Source organism: Apodemus sylvaticus, chromosome 1 (assembly GCF_947179515.1).
Source record: "Apodemus sylvaticus chromosome 1, mApoSyl1.1, whole genome shotgun sequence".
Lineage (NCBI taxonomy): Eukaryota > Metazoa > Chordata > Mammalia > Rodentia > Muridae > Apodemus > Apodemus sylvaticus.
This window is the reverse complement of record NC_067472.1, coordinates 202,050,990-202,073,692: the sequence shown is the minus strand read 5'-3', so window position 1 is coordinate 202,073,692 and position 22,703 is coordinate 202,050,990. Positions and strand designations below refer to the sequence as shown.

General features: G+C 51.2%; 1 protein-coding gene and 1 non-coding gene across 3 annotated transcripts in view; both read left to right on the top strand.

Annotated features, from left to right (window-relative positions):
* Opa3 (outer mitochondrial membrane lipid metabolism regulator OPA3) overlaps positions 1-22,703 on the top strand; it is a 28,034-nt gene that overhangs the window by 3,325 nt on the left and 2,006 nt on the right. The window contains exon 2 of one of the 2 annotated variants that reach the window (XM_052171795.1): positions 11,900-14,932. The exons of the other annotated variant lie outside the window; for it this stretch is intronic. Within the exon in view, the coding sequence (XP_052027755.1) occupies positions 11,900-12,297 (398 nt within the window). The 3' untranslated portion in view covers positions 12,298-14,932. Of the gene's footprint in view, positions 1-11,899; positions 14,933-22,703 lie in introns of those variants that run through there. 2 annotated transcript variants of the gene reach the window in all.
* On the top strand, positions 9,347-9,509 carry LOC127676621 (U1 spliceosomal RNA). Its single transcript, XR_007976075.1, has one exon. It is a non-coding gene; the product is annotated as a U1 spliceosomal RNA (small nuclear RNA).

The window sequence follows — 22,703 nt, the reverse complement described above, 5'->3', positions numbered from 1 at the left end:
CCTTGTCTCCAAAAACAAAAAACAAGATGGCTCCTTATTATTATTTTTAACTCTGTTGAGTTGGGTGGCTGAGGATGGGTGGGGTATATTAGCCTGACCATGGTGTCACCTGTCTGTGAAGAATAAGTCTCCCTCCAGCTACTGTTGACTGCAGTAGTTCCTTGAGGCAGGGTGGGGCCTGGTGAGCACCTCCTGAGTTATAGTTTAACAGATCTTTGGTGATCGCCAGCTGAGGGCGGGTGCATCAAGGAGACAGCTTCCACAGTCCAGCTCGGTAGCCTGAATCTGTGGTATGACTTGGCACTACAGAAAGTTTGCTAGCTAAGCCTATAGTGTACTTGGGAGGCCAAAGCAGGAGAATTGACAGTTCAAGACCTGCCTGGGGAAGAGAGTGCATTCACAACCAGACCCTGTCTCAAAATAATGAGTTAAAAAAGAGAAATAAGTAGCTAAAGATGTGTGACAGTGGTAGAGAGCTTCTAGTACAGGGGTGTGGGTGGGGCCAGGCATGGTGACAAATGCCTACCATGCCAACACTTGGAATGTGGAGGTAAGGGCATGAGCAGATCAGAATTGAGGCCAGCCTGGGCCACTTGAGGTCTGGTGCCCCTGCTCTCCAGGTATCTCTGTCCACCCTTGTTTCTCATGGCAGGAACCCCACAAATATAGTGTGTCCGTATCTATTTGGGGAGAATCAGTTTGGGACACACCAGACTTGGTGGGTATGGACATGTGTGGACATGGTCTTGAGTCCCATGGTTAGCAAGTCAACCTTCAGCTGAGCGGTGGTGGCGCTCGCCTGTAATCCCAGCACTCTGGGAGGCAGAGGCAGGCGGATTTCTGAGTTCGGGGACAGCCAGAGCTAAACAGAGAAACCCTGTCTCAAAAAAAAAAACAAATCCAAAAACAAAAAAACAACAGCAAGTCAACCTTCCTTTCCCATCAGTGGTGGCTGAGCTGGAATCTTGTTTGTAGGGAGAGCCGGCGGGAGTAGGCGGGAGAGCATAGATGGCGAACAGGTAGAGAGGACCCGAGTGCTGTGGGAGATGTTCTGAGTGTGGAGAGCCCCACCCAGCTAGGGTCTTTCTTTCAGTCTGCCCTTCCTTTCTTCGCAGTGCTGAGGGCCTGTGGTTGTGGCTCGGCTGGGTCAGCAGTGGCTCTGAGTTCCCAGAGTTGTCTCTCCAGGTCAGGCCTCCCCACTGCTGACCCTCTGCAGATCTGTGCGCTCAGCCCTTGTGCTGTGCTGCACTTTGTGCTAAGACAGAGCCTCACTCTGTAGCCCTGGCTGGCCTGGAACTATGTGGACCAGGCTAGCCTTGAACTTGGAAAGATCGCCCTACCTCTGCCTCCTCCTCTGTGCTGAGATTAAAGCTGTGTGCCTGGCTGCCAGCCCCTTCTTATTCACACAGCTGGGAAGGCCACTGTGGCTGCTACAGCTGAGAGAGTGCAGGGAAGAAGTCGCCAGAACTTAAGTAGCCGTGAAGCAGAGGCCTGCGCTGTGGTTCCTGCTGTCCCAGGTGACCCGCACTCCTGGGCGTAAGAGACAGCCTGGCATTCGCTCTGGCTCCTTGACTCACTGTGCAGTGAAGGCAGAAGTCTTGGTTTGTTCCTTTTTGGCTTTTGAAGACAAGGTGTTGTAGAGTTGTGGTGCCGGCCTGGAACTTGTGGCCGTCCTTTTGCTTCGGAGGCCTTTTGAGTGCTAGGATTTTAGACACTCACTGCGAGTTCAAAGTGCTGTCTTCTCTCGGCCTCCATCACCACGTGTGACAGTCCCCAAGGACGCCGAGGGGACTCTGGCCAGGAAGACCCTGGCTCCCCTGCGTCTGCCCCTTTCCTGACTCATTGTCCTAGTTTGCCACATGCAGTAAGCCAGGCTGTGGTCCCGCAGAGGCGTCCACTCTTGGATTAGTTGTGTTTTCATTACTGTAACCGATACCTGAGGCGGACTGGGTGTATAAAGACAAGAGGTCTGTCCAGCTCAGGGTCAGATGTTGTTTGTGTCCTCTCAGCTCTTTCTGTGGCCTCCTCGCTGTTAGAGTTGTGGAACATCACCGTCTGTGGCTTGTCTCTGTCTGCAGTGCCATCAGGAGTCTGGAATCTGCCCTTGAGCCTCATCCTAGAGATCTTAGGACCTACAGGCTTCATGGCTGAGTCCTTACAGTCTAAGTAAGTCTGTGCTCTTAACCACAGCAGAGCTTTCTGGGGATTACACTCCTGCTACAATTCTAGGGACAGAAAACACTCAAAGGCTAGGCATGGTGTCTCATACATGCAATCCACTGACTCCTTTTCTTTCTTTTTTAAATTAAGAAAAAACGGCCAGGCGGCCAGGCGGTGGTGATGCACGCCTGTAATCCCAGCACTCTGGGAGGCAGAGGCAGGTGGATTTCTGAGTTCGAGGCCAGCCTGGTCTACACAGTGAGTTCCAGGACAGCCAGGACTATACAGAGAAACCCTGTCTCGACAAAAACCAAATCCAAAAAACCAAAAAAAAAAAAAAAGATATATTTTATTTCTGTGTATGTGTGTGCCGCATGTGTGCAGGTATCCTAGGAGACCAGAAGAGGGAGCCAGATGCCCCGGAGCTGGGGTGCAGATGGTTGTGAGTGCCGGTGCTGGGAACCCAGCTCAGGCCCTCGGCAAGAGGAGATGTTCTTTACCTCAAAGCCAGTTCTAGCCCTGGAGGGTTCTTGGTGGTGAGGGGGGAGGAATGTTTGAGACAGACTTACACACTATAGGTCAGGCTGGTTGCAAAGTCAGGTGAATTTCCTGCCTCAGCCTCCACAATAATAAGATTACAGGTATCTGCCACCACACCTGACAGCAGAGACCCCTTTGTTTCTTTTCTTTTTAAGACTTATTTATTTATTTTATGTATGTGAGTACACTGTAGCTATCTTCAGACACTCCAGAAGAGGGCATTGGATCCCATTACAGATGGTTGTGAGCCTCCGTATGGTTGCTGGGAATTGAACTCAGGACCTCTGGAAGAGCAGTCAGTGCTCTAACCACTGAGCCATCTCTGCAGCCCGACCCCTTTGTTCCTTTAGTCTGTGGCTTGGCTGGGCTCTGCTGGGAGGGTCCTTTGCTTGGGTGCAGGAGCTGAGTGGCAGGTGCCACCATGGAGCGTTGGTGCCGCTAGTGCCCATGGCCTCTCCCTGAGGTCCTCTCCCAGCCAGCTCCAAGTCCCTGCTTCAGCAGGAAGTGGCTGCTGTAGGCCAGTAAGGGCAGGGCCTGGACGATCAGAGTGTTATCCCCACACACGGGCTCTGTCAGTCAGAGCATCCCTGAGTGCAGCCACAGACGGCGCAGAAACAGACTGCTCTGGCTGGCACACACAGATGGCGTACTTGAGCACAGTGCCGGCACTCTTGAATTTGCATCCTGGTGTCACCACTGACTGTGTGACATGCAGAGCAGGTTGCCCTCTCTGACCATCTATTCTGTATTTCAAAACAAAGCCAACATCTGACCATTGTTGTGCATGTGTAATGTCAGCCTGGGAGTCTAAGGACAGGAGGAAGTATGTTCAAGATTCACCTTGGTTACTAACCAGTTTGAGGTCAGCCTGGGCTGCGTGAGATTCTGTCAATACAACAAAAGAAAGTAGCTAGAAAGCTTACCCCTGAGATTCCTGTGTGAGTGTGGGAGACTCTGACCTCAAGCCCATGAGCCTGGTCATTCTCAGTGGGGGGAGGGTACAGAGTCTGTTGTCATGTGACAATAGAGCTTGGTACACTGATAAAGGCTGTCTGCCCTGCCTCGTGTCCCTGCTTTGTGATTTCCTCTGGGTGTGTCCTGGGCACACCATTGCCTTTCTGCAGAGTAGAGTGCTTATGACTGATGACCTCAGCATGCGCTGAGGCCAGTCAGTAGCATGGCCCACAGCCAGCCTAAGAAACCTGGACAACCTCTCTGGGCCCTGGGTGGGTTTTTTTTGTTTTTTGTTTTCTTCGAGACAGGGTTTCTCTGTGTAGCCTGGGCCCTGGTTTTATACCCTGTTTTTGAGTGCCCTGACTCTTTTATAAGTTACTAGGACAAAGGAAAAAAATTTTTTTTATAAAATTAAGGGTTGAACTCCAAGCCTCAACCCTGCTAGACAGGTGTCCTACCACTGAGCCACGCCCCCAGCCCCTCCCTGGGGGATTCTAGGCGGGGCTCTACCACTGAGCCACGCCCCCAGCCCCCTCACTGGGGGATTCTAGGCGGGGCTCTACCACTGAGCCACGCCCCCAGCCCCTCACTGGGGGATTCTAGGCAGGGGCTCTACCACTGAGCCACGCCCTAGCCCTGGCCTAACCCCTAAGTGCTATTGTGAATGTTAGTTGAAATACATAAACATTTGGTACCATGCTTCTCTCTGTTGCCCCATCATGCAGTGTCCACTCTTGTGCTTTAGCACCTGCTCTAGCTCACACTTAGGGCGTGCAGCCTGATGGGTTGTGAGCCCTACATTGCAGTTGGCCTCACAGGCTTACCACAAATGCAAGTCTGGGCCTCCTCTCTCCACTTCTCGCATGTTAACAATGGCTATTGATCAGAAGCGGCAGTTAGAGCCAAGTATGGTGCCACACGCCTGTAATTCCACCAAAGAGGTGGCGGCTGCGCGAGGGACCTGCGTCACACTGGGCTCCAGTGTGAGGTCCTGCCTCAGGGACCAACAAGAGTGGGCAGCTGGCACACACCTGTCATTGCTGCACTATGGAGGTCGAGGCAGAGATCCGGAGTTCACGGCATTTGTCCTCAGCTCTGGACTGTTCTAGGTCAGCCCAGGACTCATGAGGCCCTTTCCCAATCGAAGCACTTCAGCAACAGAGGCTCACAACAAGGGGAGAATGAGCTGGGAGTAAAGGCGGAGTAAGAAGGTCGAGCACACAGGTGGCTGTGAGGGACGGACGGGCCACCTATGAAAGCGCGCAGCGCCCGGCCTGCCTGCAGATGCTCCACACTGAGTTTTCCAGAAAGAGCAGCCAGGTCTCCCACAGCAAGGGAAGGGCTGGGCAGTCGCCAGCCTCTTGAGGAGCTGGGGTGACAGGAGTACAGCACTTAGGCAAGCAGCAAGAGTTTGGGCGGGGCAATCCAACTGTCTGCCCAGACCTGTGCAGAGGACTCACAGGGAGCACTGCTATAGTTTTTTGAGGCAAAATTTCACTCTTTGACCTAGGTTGGCCTTGAATTATCAGCAATCCTCCTATCTTAGCCTTCTGAGGTTTGGAATTATAGATGTGAGTCACCACGACTGAAGGAAGGCATTGTTTGGTGTACACAAAACACTGGAGGGTAGGTAGCATGGATAAAAACATTCTAAAACGCAGTTAATGAAGACCAGGCATAGCAGCCCACACCTTCAATCCCAGCACTCAGGAGGCAGAGACAGGCATTTCTCTGAATTCGAGGCCAGCCTGGTCTACACAGAGAAACCTTGCCTCTAAAAACAACAGAAAGACCGAAAGAAAGAGTAGAAAATAATTAATGCTACCCCTTCTAATTGTTTTTTAAATACATATGTTAGCAAAATAAATAACTAGTAATAATGAATGATGCATGCGCGCGCACTCGAGCACACACACACACACACACACGCACGCACGCACACACAGAGGAAGCTGTTTCCTTAGTAAGGGAGCACCTTGAGTGTTTGGAGGTCATCAGCAACAGCCTGGCTTCCACACACAGGAGCTGATGTGGCACTCTCAAGACTATAAATAGATCTCAGGGAAGTGACTTTCTCTGGAGCGCATTAAAAATAAAAATGCCAGTGCTTCCCCAGGTCAGCTGGGCCGGGCCATGTAGGTGGCAGCCGTGGGCATCTCAGGCAAGAACCCACAAAGCCACATTGTGCCTACAGGTCACTACCTGCTGCGCAGTCCACCATTACGCAGCTGTACTTAGTCCTGCATTTGCTCCCTCCCTCCCTCCCTCCTTCTCCCTCCCTCCCTCCCTCCCTCCCCCCTCCTCCCTCCCTCCCCCCTCCTCCCTCCTTCCCCCCTCCTCCTTGAGACAGGGTCTCACCATGGCGCTCTCTCTGTTCAGCCTGACTCAGGCTGGCTTTCAGTTGACAGAGATCTACCCGTCTCTACCTATGTGCTGGGATTAAAGATGTGCACACCGCACACCACAGCCCTTTCTATTTTTTTTTCTTTAGTCTTGATCCTTCTGCCTCCACTTCTCAAATGCCAGGTGTATGCCACCAAGCCTAGCCCCAGTTGATTAAAAACTGTTTATTTTCAGGTGGATCCAATGGCCAAGCTTGGCCCTAAACTCACAAGTCTGAGGTCAGCCTGGGCTATGTGAGATTGTCCCAGAATAACACAGGCGGCATATAGCTAAGTGCCTAGCCTGCTTCTGTCTCAATACCTATAAAAACAAGCAACCTCTTCAGGTCCTCCCACTGTGTTTGAAGGCTGCTTGATGTATGGTGCTGTATCCAGACTGCCTGCAGTACGCTGAATGGACAGGAGAGGGCGCCCGAGTCAGGTCTTCAGCCTTTCCTGCACTTGGGCTTGCTCTAGCTATGCGTGGCAGGCACAGAGCTGACTGAGGTACCCTCTCAAGTTCATTGAAAACCAGCCAGCAAATCTTAACCAAGCCTGCAGTCAGACTTTCTGCTGGCTAGACAGTAAAGCACCTCCCGGTGGTTTGGTGACTGTCTTCCTCTTGCTGACATTTTTTTTTTTGGATTTGGTTTTTTTGAGACAGGGTTTCTCTGTAGCCCTGGCTGTCCTAGAACTCACTCTGTAGACCAGGCTGGCCTCGAACTCAGAAATTGTCTGCCTCTACCTCCCAGAGTACTGGGATTACAGGCGTGCGCCACCACCGCCTGGCTTATTTTTCTTTCTTCTTCTTTTTTTTTTTTTTTGACTTTTTTTTTTTTTAATGAGCCAGTTCTCATGACCTCAATAAGGCTGCTAGAGCTCTGAGCACCAAGCTTCTTACTTCTTTTTTTTAACTGAAACATGTGCCGGGTACTTGAGGAGTTCAGAAGATAGTGTGGGATCTCCTGGAACTGAGTTGTAGACAGCTGTCAGCTGCTATGTGGTTGCTGGGAACTGAACCCTGGTCTACAAGAAGAGCAGTCGGTGCTCTTACCCGCCAGCCATCTCTAAGGCCTCACACCATGCATTTTATACTTCAGGAGGGAGCTGTGGGTGCATTGAGGCCCCAGGTTCTGTGCTGGGGCATGGGGGTGAGAGCAGCTGGCCAGATGTGGAGACGCCTGAATCCGGCACTTGAGAGGCGGAGGTGGTAGGGTTAGGAGCTCAAGGTCATCCTCAGCTACCAGCAGTTCCAGGCCAGCTTTGGCTGTGTGAGAACTTGTTCAGAGGAGAGAGCCAGAGACTTCTAAAGGTGGAAAATGCTCTTTCAAAGCCTATGGTAGACTACTGTGTCCTGCTCATTTGCTGCCCTGCTGTGGGAAAGAGAGGGCTCCATCTTCGTTTTGAGGTGGGGTCTTTGTGATTGTTTGTTCTTGGTCCAGGGAGTGGCACTATTTGGAGGTGTAGCCTGGTTGGAGTAGGTGTGTCACTATGGGCGTGGCCTTTAAGACCCTTGTCCTAGCTGCCTGGAAGTCAGTCTAGATTTCTCAGCTCCTCCTATACCATGCCTGCCTGGATGCTGCCCTGCTCCTGCCTTGACGATAATGGACTGAACCTCTGAACCTGTAAGCCAGCCCCGATTAATGCTGTCCTTATAAGAGTTGGATTGGTCATGGTGTCTGCTCACAGCAGTGAAACCCTAACTAAGACGGTTTTTTGTGTAGCTCAGGCTGGTCTCAAACAGTCTTAATTCTCAGCCTTTCAAGTGCTGGAATTATAGGCCTGAGTCAGCGTACCTCAGCCTCTAATGTGGCCATTTTAAGGCCCACAGATGAAGAAACTGAGGCCTTGGGGCAGGAGGTAGTGAGTGGCTCAGCACGGGCTTCAAGCCAGACAGCCCGATTCCTTGGTGGCCTAAAGCACAATGCTCCAAGGCTCAGCTCCGGCTCCATTCCTCGGGCAGGCCTGCGATCCTCCATCAGATGGCTACAGTCACCACTCACTCCTGGGGTGAAGAGCCAGCAACCCTTTGAGCCATGCCCAGAGCACCCCACACTTGCACCCCACCCTCACCTGCTTCTCTCCACATTTGCAAAATAGGAAGCAGATTGCACTGTGCTGTTTGGAATCCTGACCCAGGATTCCAAAGCCTGGAGCTCAGACCTGCCAGCTCCGAGCACACCTCTGAGCACTGAGCGTCCAGAGCTCCCGGTGTCCCTCTCCTAAGCCAGCTGGACTGTCCAGGTCTGGGTGGGGTCATTCTGTAGACGGTAGAGGTCATTCTGTGGCGGAGGCATCAGGAGCCTGCGTTAGTCAGCACTCCTTGTATTTAGTGCCAGTGTGTGCCAGGAGCTGTTGAAGAAGGAAGGACTGAGTCAGCGGGGCAGACAGGAGAGGAATGTGCAGTGCACACCTGTGGGCCCAGCCTGCCAAGGCAGGGGCAGCCCTGGCTACACAGAGTGTCTGTCTGTGTGCACAGTGTGCTTGTATGCCTGGTGTCTGCAGAGGCCAGAAGACCCAAGACTTGGGGTGCCTTGGAACTGGACTTACAAACTAAGAGCCACTCTGTGGGTGTTGGGGTTCAAACCCAGCTCGTCTGCAAAAGCATCCAGTGTTATTTATTTATTTATTTATTTATTTATTTAGGTTTTTTGAGACAGGGCTTCTCTGTGTTGCCCTGGCTGTCCTGGAACTCACTCTGTAGACCAGGCTGGCCTCGAACTGAGAAATCCACCTGCATCTGCCTCCCAGAGTGCTGGGATTAAAGGCGAGCGCCACCACCGCCCGGTGCATCCAGTGTTCTTAACTACTAGGCCATCTCTCCACCTCCCTAAATTTTGAATTTAATTTTTATTTCATGTGTGTATGTGCGTACCTGCATACATACATACATATATACATACATGCATACCCACACATACATATATATGTGTATGTATGTGTGTGTATGTATGTATGTACCATATAAGGCAGAACCAGGTGCTGGATAACTGGCAGCTGGAGCCTCCTGCTGTGGGCCTCTACAAGAAGAGTTGAGCTGTCTCTCCAGGCTCTTCTTTTGTTTTCTTGAGGCAAGCTCTCACTACATACTGGCCTCACAATTGTGATCCTCCTGCCTCAGCCCCCTAAGTGTTAGTAGGAAAGGTCTGTGGCACAGTGGTAGGCTTCAGAGTGAGTGTTGAGCTCACTAGGACACATTTAGGGAAAGGCAGAGGCAGCACAGGCTGAGAAATAAGTCCTTCTTGTACCTAAACCACTTCACTGGGGTTTTTCTTTAGTAACATTTTTTTTCTTTTTCAATTTGTTTTTATACACTTAACCTGGCAGGGGAGATACCATGATCATGAAGGTGTTTTTCCCAGAGCGGGACTTATCCATTGCACTCTAGATATGCTGACCCCTGCAGTTTCTCCAAATGCAGGAAATTCCAGAGTAATTTGTGGTAGTGGGGGACTGTGTTTGAGCTCTCCTGTGGGGATAGGGGAGAAAAGAAAACATTTATTTTTATTACTTTATATGTAGTATGTTTGGCCTGAATGGATGTCTGTGCACATGCTTGCAGTGGATCCTGGGAGACTAGACTTACAGAAGGTTGTGAGCTGCCGTGTGGGTGCTGGGAATCGAACCTGGGTCCTCTGTTAGAGCAGCCAGTGCTCTAGCCACTGAGCTACCCCTCCAGCTCGTCTGTAGTTGTGTAAAGTCTTTTGTTTGTCTGCTTACTTGCTTTGTTTTTGTTTGTTTGTTGTTTTTGTTTTTTTTATTTCAAGACAGGGTTTCTCTGTGTAACAGCCCTGGCTGTCCTGGAACTTTCTCTGTAGATCAGGCTGTCTTTGAACTGACAGAGATCCACCTGCTTCTGCCTCCTAAATGCTAGGATTCAAAGCCTATACTACCATGTCTGGCTAAAATTATATTGTATGGTGTGTGTGTGTGTGTGTGTCTCCACATGCCACTACTGAGCATATGGAAGTCAGAGGACAACTTAGAGGAGTTGATTCTCTTCTTTTCCCATGTGGGTCTCAGGGATTGAGCTTGGGTCATCAGGCTAGGTGGCAGTCACGTTTAGGTGCTGTACCATCTTGCCATTGCCAGCTCTGGTTGTGTCTTCTTATTGACATACAACATGCACGTAACACTAAGGACAGGCCGAAGGTGTGCAGGAAACTAGTCGTAAGGCACAGTCCTGCAGTAGAAGCTCTCGGGAGGCTTTCTGCCCCAGGTTCAGTCCAAGCCTGCATTACACAGCGAGACCCTGTCTCAGAAACACAGTAAAGAAGGCAAGGAAGGTGGCGCATGCCTGTGGTCTCAGGTGGAGGCAGAAGGGTGGTCATCCTTGGCTGTATAGCATATTTGAGGCCACCGTGTGCTACACGCGAACCTGTTACAAAACAAGAAAGCAAGAAAGAAAAGGGCATCATGGTCTACATAATGAGTTCCAGATCTGCCAAGCCTAATCAGTGAGACCATGTCTCAAAACAAAACAAAAAGAGTTTAATAAACAAGACAAGCTAAAATGAAAACAGGAATGGTAGTGCATGCCTGTGATGCCCATAGCTGAGAGACTGAGGCAGGACTATTACTACAACTCAAGGCCAGCCTGGCTCTGCATGGTGCGTTCCCAGGTCAACCAGGATAGTGAGACCATCTCAAAGACTCAGCTGGGTAATGGCGGCTCACACCTTTAATCCCAGCACTTGGGAGGCAGAGGCAGATGAATCTGAGTTGGAGGCCAGCCTGGTCTACAGAGCAAGTTCCAGGACAGCCAGGGCTACACAGAGAAACATGATCTAAAAACAGAAAAAAAGAAAAAAAAAAAAAACTCCGTTGAAAGTGCATTGGAAAGGAGCTAGCCTGGGTGCCCCCTCCATCTCCTCCCACTTAATGGGCACCCATGACACCGGGCACCTGACCTCCCCTGCGCCTCGAGGCTCTCTAGTGTTGAGGAGAAGCAGGGCCCAGCAAGGAGGCAGCTCTGCTCCCCACTGGGCTCAGTCAGTTCGCCCTGAGAACCTAGGATCGGAGCCTCCCGGCCCACAGAAGCTGCAACCCTCCCTCTGCATTCTGGGAAGGAGAAGAAAGGGAGCTGGTTGGTGTCTTGGCAGGGAAGTGGGCAGTGGTGCCCTGGAGGAAGACAGCGGCCACTCTGGTGACCTAAAGAGCGACAGACAGAGCTAAATGTGGCTGCTGGGCCTTAAACTTTACCGCTGTGTGCTCTTAACACTCAGGGAGCAGGGGCTTGTGGCCGTCTAGGGCGTGGCTTCCCATCTGAGGACCTCTACACGCATCAGGTTCTGCTCATTGCTGCTCTCTGGAACCTTCTTGTGCTTTGAAGGATGTCTCTGGAACTAGGCCTGATCCTTATGGTGCAGAACTACCCCAGCTACTCAAGAGGCAGAGGCAGGAAAATCATGAGTTCAAGGCCAGCCTGTGCTAAATCTGGAAAAAATAAAAAATGATAGGACGTAATGTTTGTCATCCCTGTACATGGGGAAATAGAAAAACAGTCAGAGGTTGAAGGTCATCCTTGGCTACATAGGGAGCTGAAGGACAGTAAGAGCTCCATCCGTCCATCCATCTGTCCATCCATCCATCCATCCATCTGTCCATCCATCCATCTAAAACAAAAAGATGAGGTATAGCTTAGTGGTGGCAGGTGTGTCCTGCATGCCTGGAGCCCTGGGTTCTGACCTTAGTACTGAGGGAAGAAAGCCTCAGGTCACCCCGGGAGGAGACTCCATATTCCCTGGGTAAAGCAAGGAACAGGTCTTGCTTAAGGTGACCTCCCATTCCCACTTTGCTCTCTACAACTGAGACAAAGTGGGGGTGGGGCTTCGGAGCACACCTGACCCCTCTCTCCCCTGCAGTGTACCACTGGGTGGAGATGCGGACCAAGATGCGCATCATGGGCTTCCGGGGCACGGCCATCAAGCCACTGAATGAGGAGGCAGCAGCAGAGCTGGGTGCTGAGCTGTTGGGTGAGGCCACCATCTTCATTGTGGGCGGAGGCTGCCTGGTCCTGGAGTACTGGCGCCATCAAACTCAGCAGCGCAATAAGGAGGAGGAGCAGCGGGCAGCCTGGAACGCGCTGCAGGACGAGGTGGGCCGCCTGGCACTGGCCCTAGAAGCGCTGCAGGCTCAGGCACAAGCCATGCCCTCCTTGAGTGCCCTGGAGGAGCTGCGGGAGGAGCTGCAGGAGGTGCGTGGCCAGGTCTGCAGTGCCCACTGTACTCCCAAGTGCCAGGCAGCATCTTCCAAGAAATAGCCAACTGCTGGGGCCTGAACTTGTCTGTGGCCGTGCGGCCCCCAGTAGGGCCTTCTCCTCACACTTCCTGGCCTGGGCTGCTCTGGCCTAGCAGAAACCACAAGGACCTTGATGTAGCTGTGACGTGTGGTCACCCCTTACTGACAGAATCTGGGCATTTCCCCCGGGGAGCACTCAGCAGAAGAAGCGTTCAGAGTCCATCCAGCCTCTGAAAGCGCTCAGCCCCACCAGAACCACATTGGACTTTCAAGGTCTTAACAACCTGACTTTCCACTGCTCTAGCAAAGGCAAAAAATGGAACCGGGGCTCATGTCTGATCAGGACATAGACAAGGTCAGCTGCCCGTCATTGGAGCGCCTGCTTCCTGTGGTGCACACAGGCAGCGGCGAGCCTTGCCTCAGGTCAGCGTAGCTCCCATGGAAGCAGCAGAGTGCAATTGATGTCCCCACTCTCTCTCCCCACTCTCCCTCTGAGGTCCCCTCCCCCCTCAGCCTGTGACACTGCCCTACTTCCTCCTTGTCACAGACTGATCCTAGCTCTCTCAAACCTGACCTGTCTCAGCTGTAGCCCTGCTGCCCTGCCCTGGACCTTGTTCAGGCGCATGTGTTTCCCCCTGTCCTTCAATGGCATTTTTCAGTTGGGTGGGTTAGATGTCACATGCACATCAGTGACCCTCCATACCCCTGTAGGCCCAGGGCCCCCCACCCTTGCTGTTGGTCCCGCCCTCCTTGAGCATCTCCCCAGACACGATACATTGCTAGGGATGTGATAGAGGGCGTGGGGTAACCTGTTCTCCCACCATCCTGGAAGCCAGCCACAGAGGGCAGGGTGTTTGGGCCCCACTTTCTTCATGTGGCCTTCTCTTCCCCCATCTGTCTGTCTGTCTGTCTGTCCGTGTGTGTGTGTGTGTGTGTGTGTGTGTGTGTGTTTCTCTCTCTCTCTCTCTCTCTCTCTCTCTCTCTCTCTCTCTCTCTTTCACGAGGACACCTGCCCTGAATACAAGGCCCACCCTAAATCCAGGATGACCACACTGAAAGAGCCTTTATTCCATCTCTGAAGACCCTTTTTCTAACTGGGGACACACAGATTCCACGGTCAGGACATTGGGTTTTCTTTGAAGGCCTCTATTCAGCTTATGGCCTTCTGCCTTTCTAAGAAGATGCAGGCCCGGCCATGCGTTTTGGCTCCTGGCTGCTGGGGTGGGGCCGAGTGCTACAGCTCCAGAAGGACTGTGGGTGCAGCAGCCACTGTCACGCTCTCCAGCTCCTGATGGAAGGAGGCCTCCTAAGGATAGATGTAGGGCATAACTAATGTGGACCTTCGAACTGGGCCAGTGATCATTAACAGTAGAGAAAGTGGGGCTCGGTGGCCCGCACCTGGGATCCCAGCACTCAGAGGCTAAGGCGGGAAGGAGCCTGGACAGCCTGCTGCTGAACCACCGGAAGAGACCCTGTCTTTAAAAACAAGCCGGAAAAAAAAAAAGACAGAAACCTCCAGGGAAAGGGGCTGAGACTCCTGTGAGTGCTTTCCCACATTTAGAAACTGAGGCCCAGGAAAAGGGAAGCTAAGAGACTTGGCCAAGACCCCATAGCTCAGGAGGGACCAGCTACAAAGGGTGGGGAGGAAGGGCCAGAGCCCCCAGATGGTTCTGGCTGTAGGACAAGATGAGGTGAAGGTCCGACCTCTTCCTGGTGGCCAGAGGCACTGGTTTCTGCCCCATCAGAAAAGCCCCAGGTTGCCGGGAGGTGGTGGCGCACTCCTGTAATCCCAGCACCCTGGGAGGCAGAGACAGGTGGATTTCTGAGTTCGAGGCCAGCCTGGTCTACAGAGTGAGTTCCAGGACAGCCAGGGCTACACAGAGAAACCCTGTCTTCAAAAAACAAAAAACAAAACAAACAAACAAAAAAAGCCCAGGTCATAACCAAGATGTCTGAATTTGGGAAACAGGTTCATTCTCCCTGGTCCTTGTCCCTAGAGATGGCATTTGCAGGGCTCCCCCCAAGACGGTGGAAATGACCTGTCTCCAGGATTCCCCAGACTGAAACTGTACCTCAGTTTCTCCTAGAAGAGGCTGAAGTTGGCATCTTTAAATTTAGGAGTGGCTGGGTTCGGTGAAAGCCTAACTGGGGACAAAGGGCACACGGCTGTGATTGGGGGGGGGAAGGAGCCAGGGCAGCTGCCCGATTGCCGTGGTTACCGCTGTGGGGTCCAGTCAGGCACTGCCAGCCCTGGCCACTGTGCCCTGTCAGACCACAGCACTTCAGCAAAGCCGAGACAGGGAGGGCGGGGCGCTCCCTCCGGCCTCAGCCTCTCTGCTGGCCCAGAACCCCATAGGAATGTTTCCTCTACTTCCTTGGGAGGAAACAGGCACCAAGATGAAATGTCACCTTTGGGTGGCACAAGCATGAAAGTAGGCCTCAGGGCCCAACCTGACCCGGTGGAGCCGTCACATGGTCCTGGTGTGTGTGACAGCCTCACCGTGCGACAGTGCAGGAAGCCACCATGTTGTAGGGTGTGGTTCCAGAGGTCTGCAGGGCAGGAGGCTGAGCAGCTCTCCTGGTCTGGCTCCCACTCACTGCGATGTTACAGGTCTCCCACAGGGGAGGGGGAGGAGGAGAATAAATCTATGAATGAAGCCGGTTGTCTTCTGTTTCATTTGTGTGTGTTTAATTGAAAAGATTGGATAGACTGGCAGGTGGAGGCACTGGCCATCAAGCCTGATGACCTGAATCGGATCCCGGGACTTGAGTGGTAGACGGAGAGGATGACCCCTCAGTGTTGGACCGACCTCTGTGCACACAACCATAAACACACACTACATAAATAAATAAACAAAATGTGATGAGAACTTTATTTTTTAATTCCAGGGATGGCATAGGCCTGTAATCCCAACACTAAACAAGAAAGACTGCTAGGGAGCTGAGGCAGGTCGATCCCGGAGTGAAGGCCAGGCTGGTCTGTAGTCCAGCTCAGTCTGTAGAGCATGAGACTGTCAATCTTAGGGTTGTGGGTTTGAGCCCCATGCTGGGTGCCAGATGCAACTGTGAACCTTTCCCCGCCTGCCCCAGCTCCAGATACGGACACGAGACCTTGTTATGTACTCATCATGCCTGGGTCTTATTCCTACCTACCTCACAATCCTTCAACTAGTCAGCGTTCTACCCCATGGTTGCTTAGCTCTCCTCGGTTTGAGAAATTTGACCTCTTCTTTGTCTTGGTGGCAAATTGTTCATGCCATCCTCTTTCCCAGAGCCCCCTATCTGTCCAGAAGTACCTCCTTACTATTCTACTTTTTGCCATAGGCCTTTTATTTTAACTCATCAGAAGTTGCCTTAGGCAAGCAAGGTAAGACAGACAGTGTCCAAAAACTTCAGTCCAACAAGTTCCAGGATGGCCAAGGCTGCGCAGAGAAACCGTGTCTCAAAGAAGAAAAAAGAAAAGAACTAGACTCCGCAGGGTTGGGGGCTGCATAGCAAGATCCTGTCTAAGCCAGCCCAGGACTGTAGCAGTGTGGTGCCACATGCTCTGGACCGCAGCACTTGGGAAGTCATTGTCCTTCACAAAATGAGCTGAAAGTCCATCTTAACCAGAAAGGTTGCCCTGATTTTATTCTGCCACTGAGGTGTCATGGAGTTGGCCAGTGTGCCCAGCCCTGTTCTTTGCTGGGTCCCATCAGCGCCCCGTCAGCTGCGCCCTGGCCTCATGGATTTACAGCCCAATGCAGAACAAGCGCACACACTATCAGCGTCATCTGCTCCCCTTGGTTCTGTGGATAGATGGGGCTGGGCCTAGACTCGGGCCTCAGGACATGCTGACAACCCTGTCATACCAGGTCACCACGCAGCCTGAGCCAGTGCTGGTGACTCTGCCTGTCCCATCCCTGCCTGTTGGTTTCATTGTTGGACAAGCTCTTGGTTGGACAGCCACCATAAGAGAATGGATCTTATACGAGCTCCAGCCACTTCCCCCGGCCCAAGCCATCGCTTGGCTGGCCAGTGTGAGCACTGTGGATAGATAGATTGGCAGGAAAAGCCTGCTTAGCAGCTGGGGTGCTGTCACCACCCACTGGGCACGTGTGGACTAAGCTCAGGAGGCATCGTGGAGCTGCCGCCCCAGCAGAGGGGTAAAGAGCTGGCTCTCGGGAGTGGTGCAGTGGGCGGGGCTCTTGCCTAGCATGCTGAGGCCCTGGATCCAGTCCCTGGCACTGCGTAAACTCCATAGACCTGTCATCCCGCTGCTGTGGAGGCGCCTCAAGTTCAAGGCTGAGAACTCCACGGGAAGCCGCAGATAAGAACAATCCATCCTAACAGCGCAGAGCCTAACACATCAGGCCGCGGGGCCACGTCGGGCACGAAAGGTTTACTACAGCAGCTGTGCTCACCCACTCTCACAGTGTCGATGGCCACTTGAGCAGAATTTGAGACTTGGAGACAATTGAGAACAAGAGCCACCATCTTAGCCAAGTGTGCTGGCACACACCTTTAATCCCAGCACTGGAGAGGTAGAGGATGTCAGAGCTCTGTGGGTCCTAGGGTGCTGATCTACATAGTTCTAGGACAGCCAGTGGTGTGTAGAGTGACCCTGTCTCAAAAACAAGATGCAGAGAGCTGGGGCACAGGCCTTTAATCACAGCAATCAGGACACAGAGGCAGGAGGATCTCTGTAAGTTCGAGGCCAGCCAGGTCAATAGAGTGAGTACCAGGATAGCCAGGGCTACACAGAAAAACACTTGAAAAACAAAAACAAGAAAACTAAACAAAAACTGCAATCAAACTAAACCTCTGGATCAGGAGATCACTAAGGCCCTGGTCCCCCTGTGTCAAGCATTAGCCCCCTCTTCTTGTGTTCCTGATCCTCCTCAATCCTCACAGGAGCTGCTACCAGCAACCTCAGAAGGCCTGAGCTTGCGTTGAAATCCATGAGAAGGAAGAGCTTATATAATCCAGCATGTACACATTTTAAAGTAATTCTCTTCTCCCTGTATGTGAACTATGATGTTGAATATTTCTATGCACATGTGTATATGTAACATGATGTGTGTGATGTTGTATATGTTTCTGTAATGACAGTTTGGTGAAGTCATTACCCAGCAGAACTTGCTACTACATCTTGTTTTGTAATCTACTTCATAAAGAAGGGTTATAACTGAGCAGAGGTGACTCAAGCCTTTAGTCCCGGCACTTGAGAGGCAGAGGCAGGCCAATCTCTATGAGTTTGAGGCCAGCCTGATCTACAGAGTGAGTTCCAGGACAGCCAAGGCTACACAGTGAGACCCTGTCTCAAAAACCTTACTGAGGCGCCAAATTCAGTTCCCAGCACCCACATAGTGACAGAGGCTCACAGCCATCTCTAACTCTAGTGCTAGAGGATTCAGTGCCCTCTTCCAGGCACACACTTGGTACACAGACATACATGCAGTCAAAACGTTCACGCACATGAAATAGTAAGAACTATATAAATGTTTGTGTATGTACATGCTTGTATGTGTTCTGTGCACCTAGGATATATATTTTTAAACATAATACTACCTGAATGTGAAAACATACACCTTAATCTCTGCTCTCAGAAACTAAGACAGGAACAATGTCACAGATTTGAAGCCAGCCTGGACCAAACTAAGACAGTAAATAAATGTAAAAACCAGGTACTGTGACTCACACCTGTAACCCCAACTCTTGGGAAGTGGAGGCAGGGGGTTCATTGAGTTCAGGGCCATTGTTAGCTATGGAGTGAGAGTCCGTGTGAGTAACCAGAACGACAAAAGCCAGGCTTAGTGGTGCATACCTCGGATCCCAGCACTCACTCAGGTGGGGCAGGGTGGGGCGGGGTGGGGCAGGGTGGGTCGGGGTGGGGCGGGAAGATAAGGGACTCAAGGGCCAGGAGCCATTGGATTCCCAAGTGAGTGCCGTGCCAGCCTGGAACCTATGAGACCTTCAGAAGAGCAGTCAATGCTCTGACCTGCTGAGTGCGGTGCCAGCCTGGAGCATATGAGGCCCTGCCTCAAACAAAGCAATAGCAACACGGCTGTGAACCTAACACGCATGGGTGGGTATGCCACCACACGCCGTTACTCAGAAACAGAAAGGAGGCTCACTGGAGCCCGGGGTCCTAAGCAGCCTGGGAGCCCAGCCAGAGCCTCACTCTGCCGCAGCCAGGGCATGTGCTGTGTGTACTGTACATGTACAGTGCATGCGCTCTGTGCTAGTGCGGGCAGCCAGAGCACAAGAGCGGATTCCCGGGTCATTTGGGGCAAGATGTGTCATGAGTCTAACTACAGTGAAAAATCACTATATAGTTCCCTTTGCCAGCAGAAGTGCACACTGCTTGCTACCTAACTGGATTTCATCAAGGGGATCCCAGATAGCCAGGTGTAGTGGTAAACTCCATTAATCCCAGGAGATAAACCCAAAATTCAGGAGAGTGGGTGTCTAGCTCAAAGCTAGCCAGGGCTACCTGGCTTTTGCCTATCTCACAAAGGGAGAAACAGCCTTTGGTAGAGGAGTAGCCGGGCGCATCAGTCACTTCCCTTTTTTGTTGTTGTTGTTTTTGGGGTTTTTTTGTAAAAATTTATTTATTACATGTAATTACATTACAGCTGTCTTTAGACACCCCAGAAGAGGGCATCAGATCTCATTACAGATGGTTGTGGGCCACCATGTGGTTGCTGGGATTTGAACTCAGGACCTTCAGTAGAGCAGTCAGTGCCCTTACCTGCTGAGCCGTCTCTGCAGCCCAGGTCTTCTACCTGCTGCAGTGGTCTCGTTCCCTCATGAGACAGATGGCTTTGCTGAGAGGCTCGCCACACCCAGAGAAACACTCAGAGCAAGCTGGCAGCTGCTGAGGCGTCTGCCGAGGCTGTAGGTGAGGTGACACCCTCATCTTGGAGTTCTGTGCTTCTGAGCACATCTGCTTGATCTTCCAGAGTTTTCAGGCCAGGTGGCAAAAGCCAGCTGACAGGACCTGTTTCCTTCAGATTCTTCTGAGCCTCTGGAGTAAAGAGTCTTGTGACCTGCTATTGCACAAGGAACATCATAGAATTTCTTTATGGCCAGCCAGAGGCACTAAAACATTAGTGTTTCCATGGCCAGCTTGGGGATGTCAGCTAAAATCAGGAACTATGATTTAAAACTAGAGCTGGCAGCTCTATAGCACTGACTGCACTTCCAGAGGTCCTGAGTTCAGTTCCCAGCAACCACTCGGTCGCTCATGACATCTATAATGGGGTCTGATGCCCTCTTTGGGTGTGTCTGAAGAGAGCAACAGCGTACTCATAATAAATAAATCTTAAAAACAAACCCACGAGGGAGAGCCAAGGAAGTGAGGGCGACGGTGCCGGTGCCTGTCACCGGCTGAGTGCAGGCCCTGGGTGGGGGGGGGGGGGGGGTGGTGGCAGAGGAGACAAAGGAGAGAGCAGACTCCCTGCAGGTTGTTCTCTGACCTCTCCACAAGTGCTGTGGCACATAGCACGGACACATACAAATAAAATATCAAAGATAAATAGAAGATTCAGGAAGTGAGGGCTGGCTGAACTGATCCTCTGACTTTTACATTCTCCAACTGGAACATTGGACACAAACTACTAATAAATACAGTGTAAAGATAAGTAAAAGAGAAGCCAGGCATGGTCAAGCTTGCCTGCAGTCACATAAGCACACACACACACACATACGTGTCCCCACACAAATACCACACCCACCTATGCATGCGCGCACGAAGGAAAAAAATGAGAAAGAGCAGACATTCTGTCAGCAGAAATGCCTGGTGTGTGTGGCGGGTGCCTCAAAGACAGTTTAATGGACCGGACATTCCAAGGACTTTTCAAGATGATCTCTCAGGATCCCAGGGCAAACACCAGGCCTCTATGTGGGTAGGCTAATCCTTCAGTGTACACACAGGGAAATTCCCAGGATACAAGAGACACAGATGTCTGGAAGAGAGAAGCAGGGCAGAGAGAGCGAACATAACATGGAGAGGAGGCTGAACACCGACTCATCTGTCTCCAATGGAGTCAGCCCTCAAACCCGACAAGTGGGTGTGTGTTCCTGTGTCCAGTTTGGTTTGGAGGTAGGACAAGATATTTCAGATATTCAGGGATAGCATTAAAGTCACAAAGTGAGCTTCAGGCCAGCCTGAGCTATGTGAGAGTCTGTTGCAAAAAGGAGTAAAGATCTGGGCACGCTGGATTATTCATGACTGTAATCCCAGCTCTCAGGAGCTGAGACCAAAGGATTGCTGTGAGTCTGGGACCCACTTGGGCTCCAAAAGTAAGACTCTGTCCAAAAAAAAAAAAAAAATCCAATGGTACACACCTTTAATCCCAGCATTTGGGAGGCAGAGGCAGGCAGATCTCAGATTGAGGAGGGAAGCCTGGTCTACAGAGCAAGTTCCAGGACAGCCAGGGATACACGGAGAGACTCTGTCTCATAAACACTTTAAAGGGGGCGCTGGAGGGGGCTGGGAAGATGGCTCAGAGATAAGAGTGTCTGGTGCTAAACCAAACATGGGGACCTGAACTCAAATTCGAAGCAGCTACATGAAAGGTTGTACTGTAGCTAACAAGGTGGCCCAATGGATAAATACCCTTGTGGCCAAACCTAGGGATCTCAGATCAGTCCCTGGCATTCCCATGAAGGAAGGAGAGATGCAACTTCCATAAATTGTCCTCTGACACCCACAATTATGCCTTAGTATCCATATAATCACATACATACAATAAGTAAATAAAAATATAATTTAAAAATATGTGATGGCCACACCTTTAATCCCAGCACTTGGGAAACAGAAGCAGGTGAATCTCTGAGTTTGAGACCAGGCTGACCTACAAAGTGAGTTCCAGGACAGCCAGGGCTTCACAGATCTTATCTCAAAACAGAACAAAAAATTTAAAATGAAGTTAAATATAGTAACAAAAACCTTTAGACCAGCACTCAGGAGGCAGAGACACATAGATTTCTGAGTTCTAGACTAGCCTATGAGATCCAGGCCAGCCAGGGAGACTATCTCAAAAAACCAAAGGCGTAACAATCCTAGAAAGAAGGCTTCAAAACATTTTACCAAACACCCTTTTTGAGAAAAGTACTTAGGGATATACTCCAGCAAATCTAGATTCAAATTGCCAGAAGATAGAGCACGAGGTCAGACATTCCAGACTCCTCAGGCTTGTCTGCAGGGGTCTCAGAGCAAACGCCAGGCCAGGCCTCAGCGTGGGTACATAATCCTTTCATTCATGGATGCACATGAGAGACATTCCCAGGTCCTCAGGGAGAAACAAACAGAAGATGGAATCCCGCCGGGGCTGGTAAGGAACAGCGCTTGGGAGGAAGAAGCAGGAGCATCCCGGTTTACACAGCAAGACCTTAGCTCAAAAGGAAAAAAAAAAAAGAGTTGAAGAAAGAGGTGAGGTGTTGTGAAGACATTATGGGAACACAGGCCTGAGCCTCAGGTACAGCCAGTGTGTCTATGGCTGACTGAGAAACAGTTGGAACTGAGGAAAAACAAAAGCTTCAGAGTCAACGGAGGCCCCTGGAGCACCTCCAGTGGACAGGAGGCTTGTCCAGGCCCCATGAAGCCCTGGGTGGGGTTGGCCCTCAGTCCTGCACTGGCAGGCAGAGGCAGCTGGGTATTTGTTAGTTCCAGGCCAGGAGAACATGGTAAGACCTTGTCTCAACACACAGAGTCACAGATGCACATGCACACACACCAAAGAACTGAAAATACAGACTCCAGCTGGTTTGTAAATGACAACAGAGCAGAGCGCTGGTGCAGGTTAGGAGGACCACTGTGTGAAGACCCACAGCCACTGAGGAGGGAGAGCACTGCGGGCTCAGTTCCTTTTCAGGACTTCCTTTATAGGGTTCAAGAGGAATTTAGTTGCCGGGCGGTGGTGGCGCACACCTGTAATCCCAGCACTCTGGGAGACAGAGGCAAGCGGATTTCTGAGTTCGAGGCCAGCCTGGTCTACAGAGTGAGTTCCAGGACAGCCAGGGCTACACAGAGAAACCCTGTCTCGAAAAAACCAAATCCAGAAAAAGAGGAATTTAGTTGCTGAGGGATTGACTGATTATTTTGGTTGATGGGTTACATACTCATTTTTTTCTACTATGCATGCCCCATTCCATAATGTATGATGTAATTTTTTTTAATTTTTTGATTTGTGTTTATGTGCACTTATCTGTGTATGCCATACGTGTTCTAATGTCATGGAGGACAGAGGAGGGCATCAGATCCTCTGGAGCTGGAGTGACGGGCAGTAGTGAGACGTGGAATCTGAGAACTGGACTCAGGTCCTTAGCAAGAACAGTGTGTGCTTGACATCTCCAGCCCTATGATGTCTGATTTTAGCCATGCATACCCACTTATACACAGATAAGAGAGTAAATAGGCGATTCTCACTAAAATTTAATTGA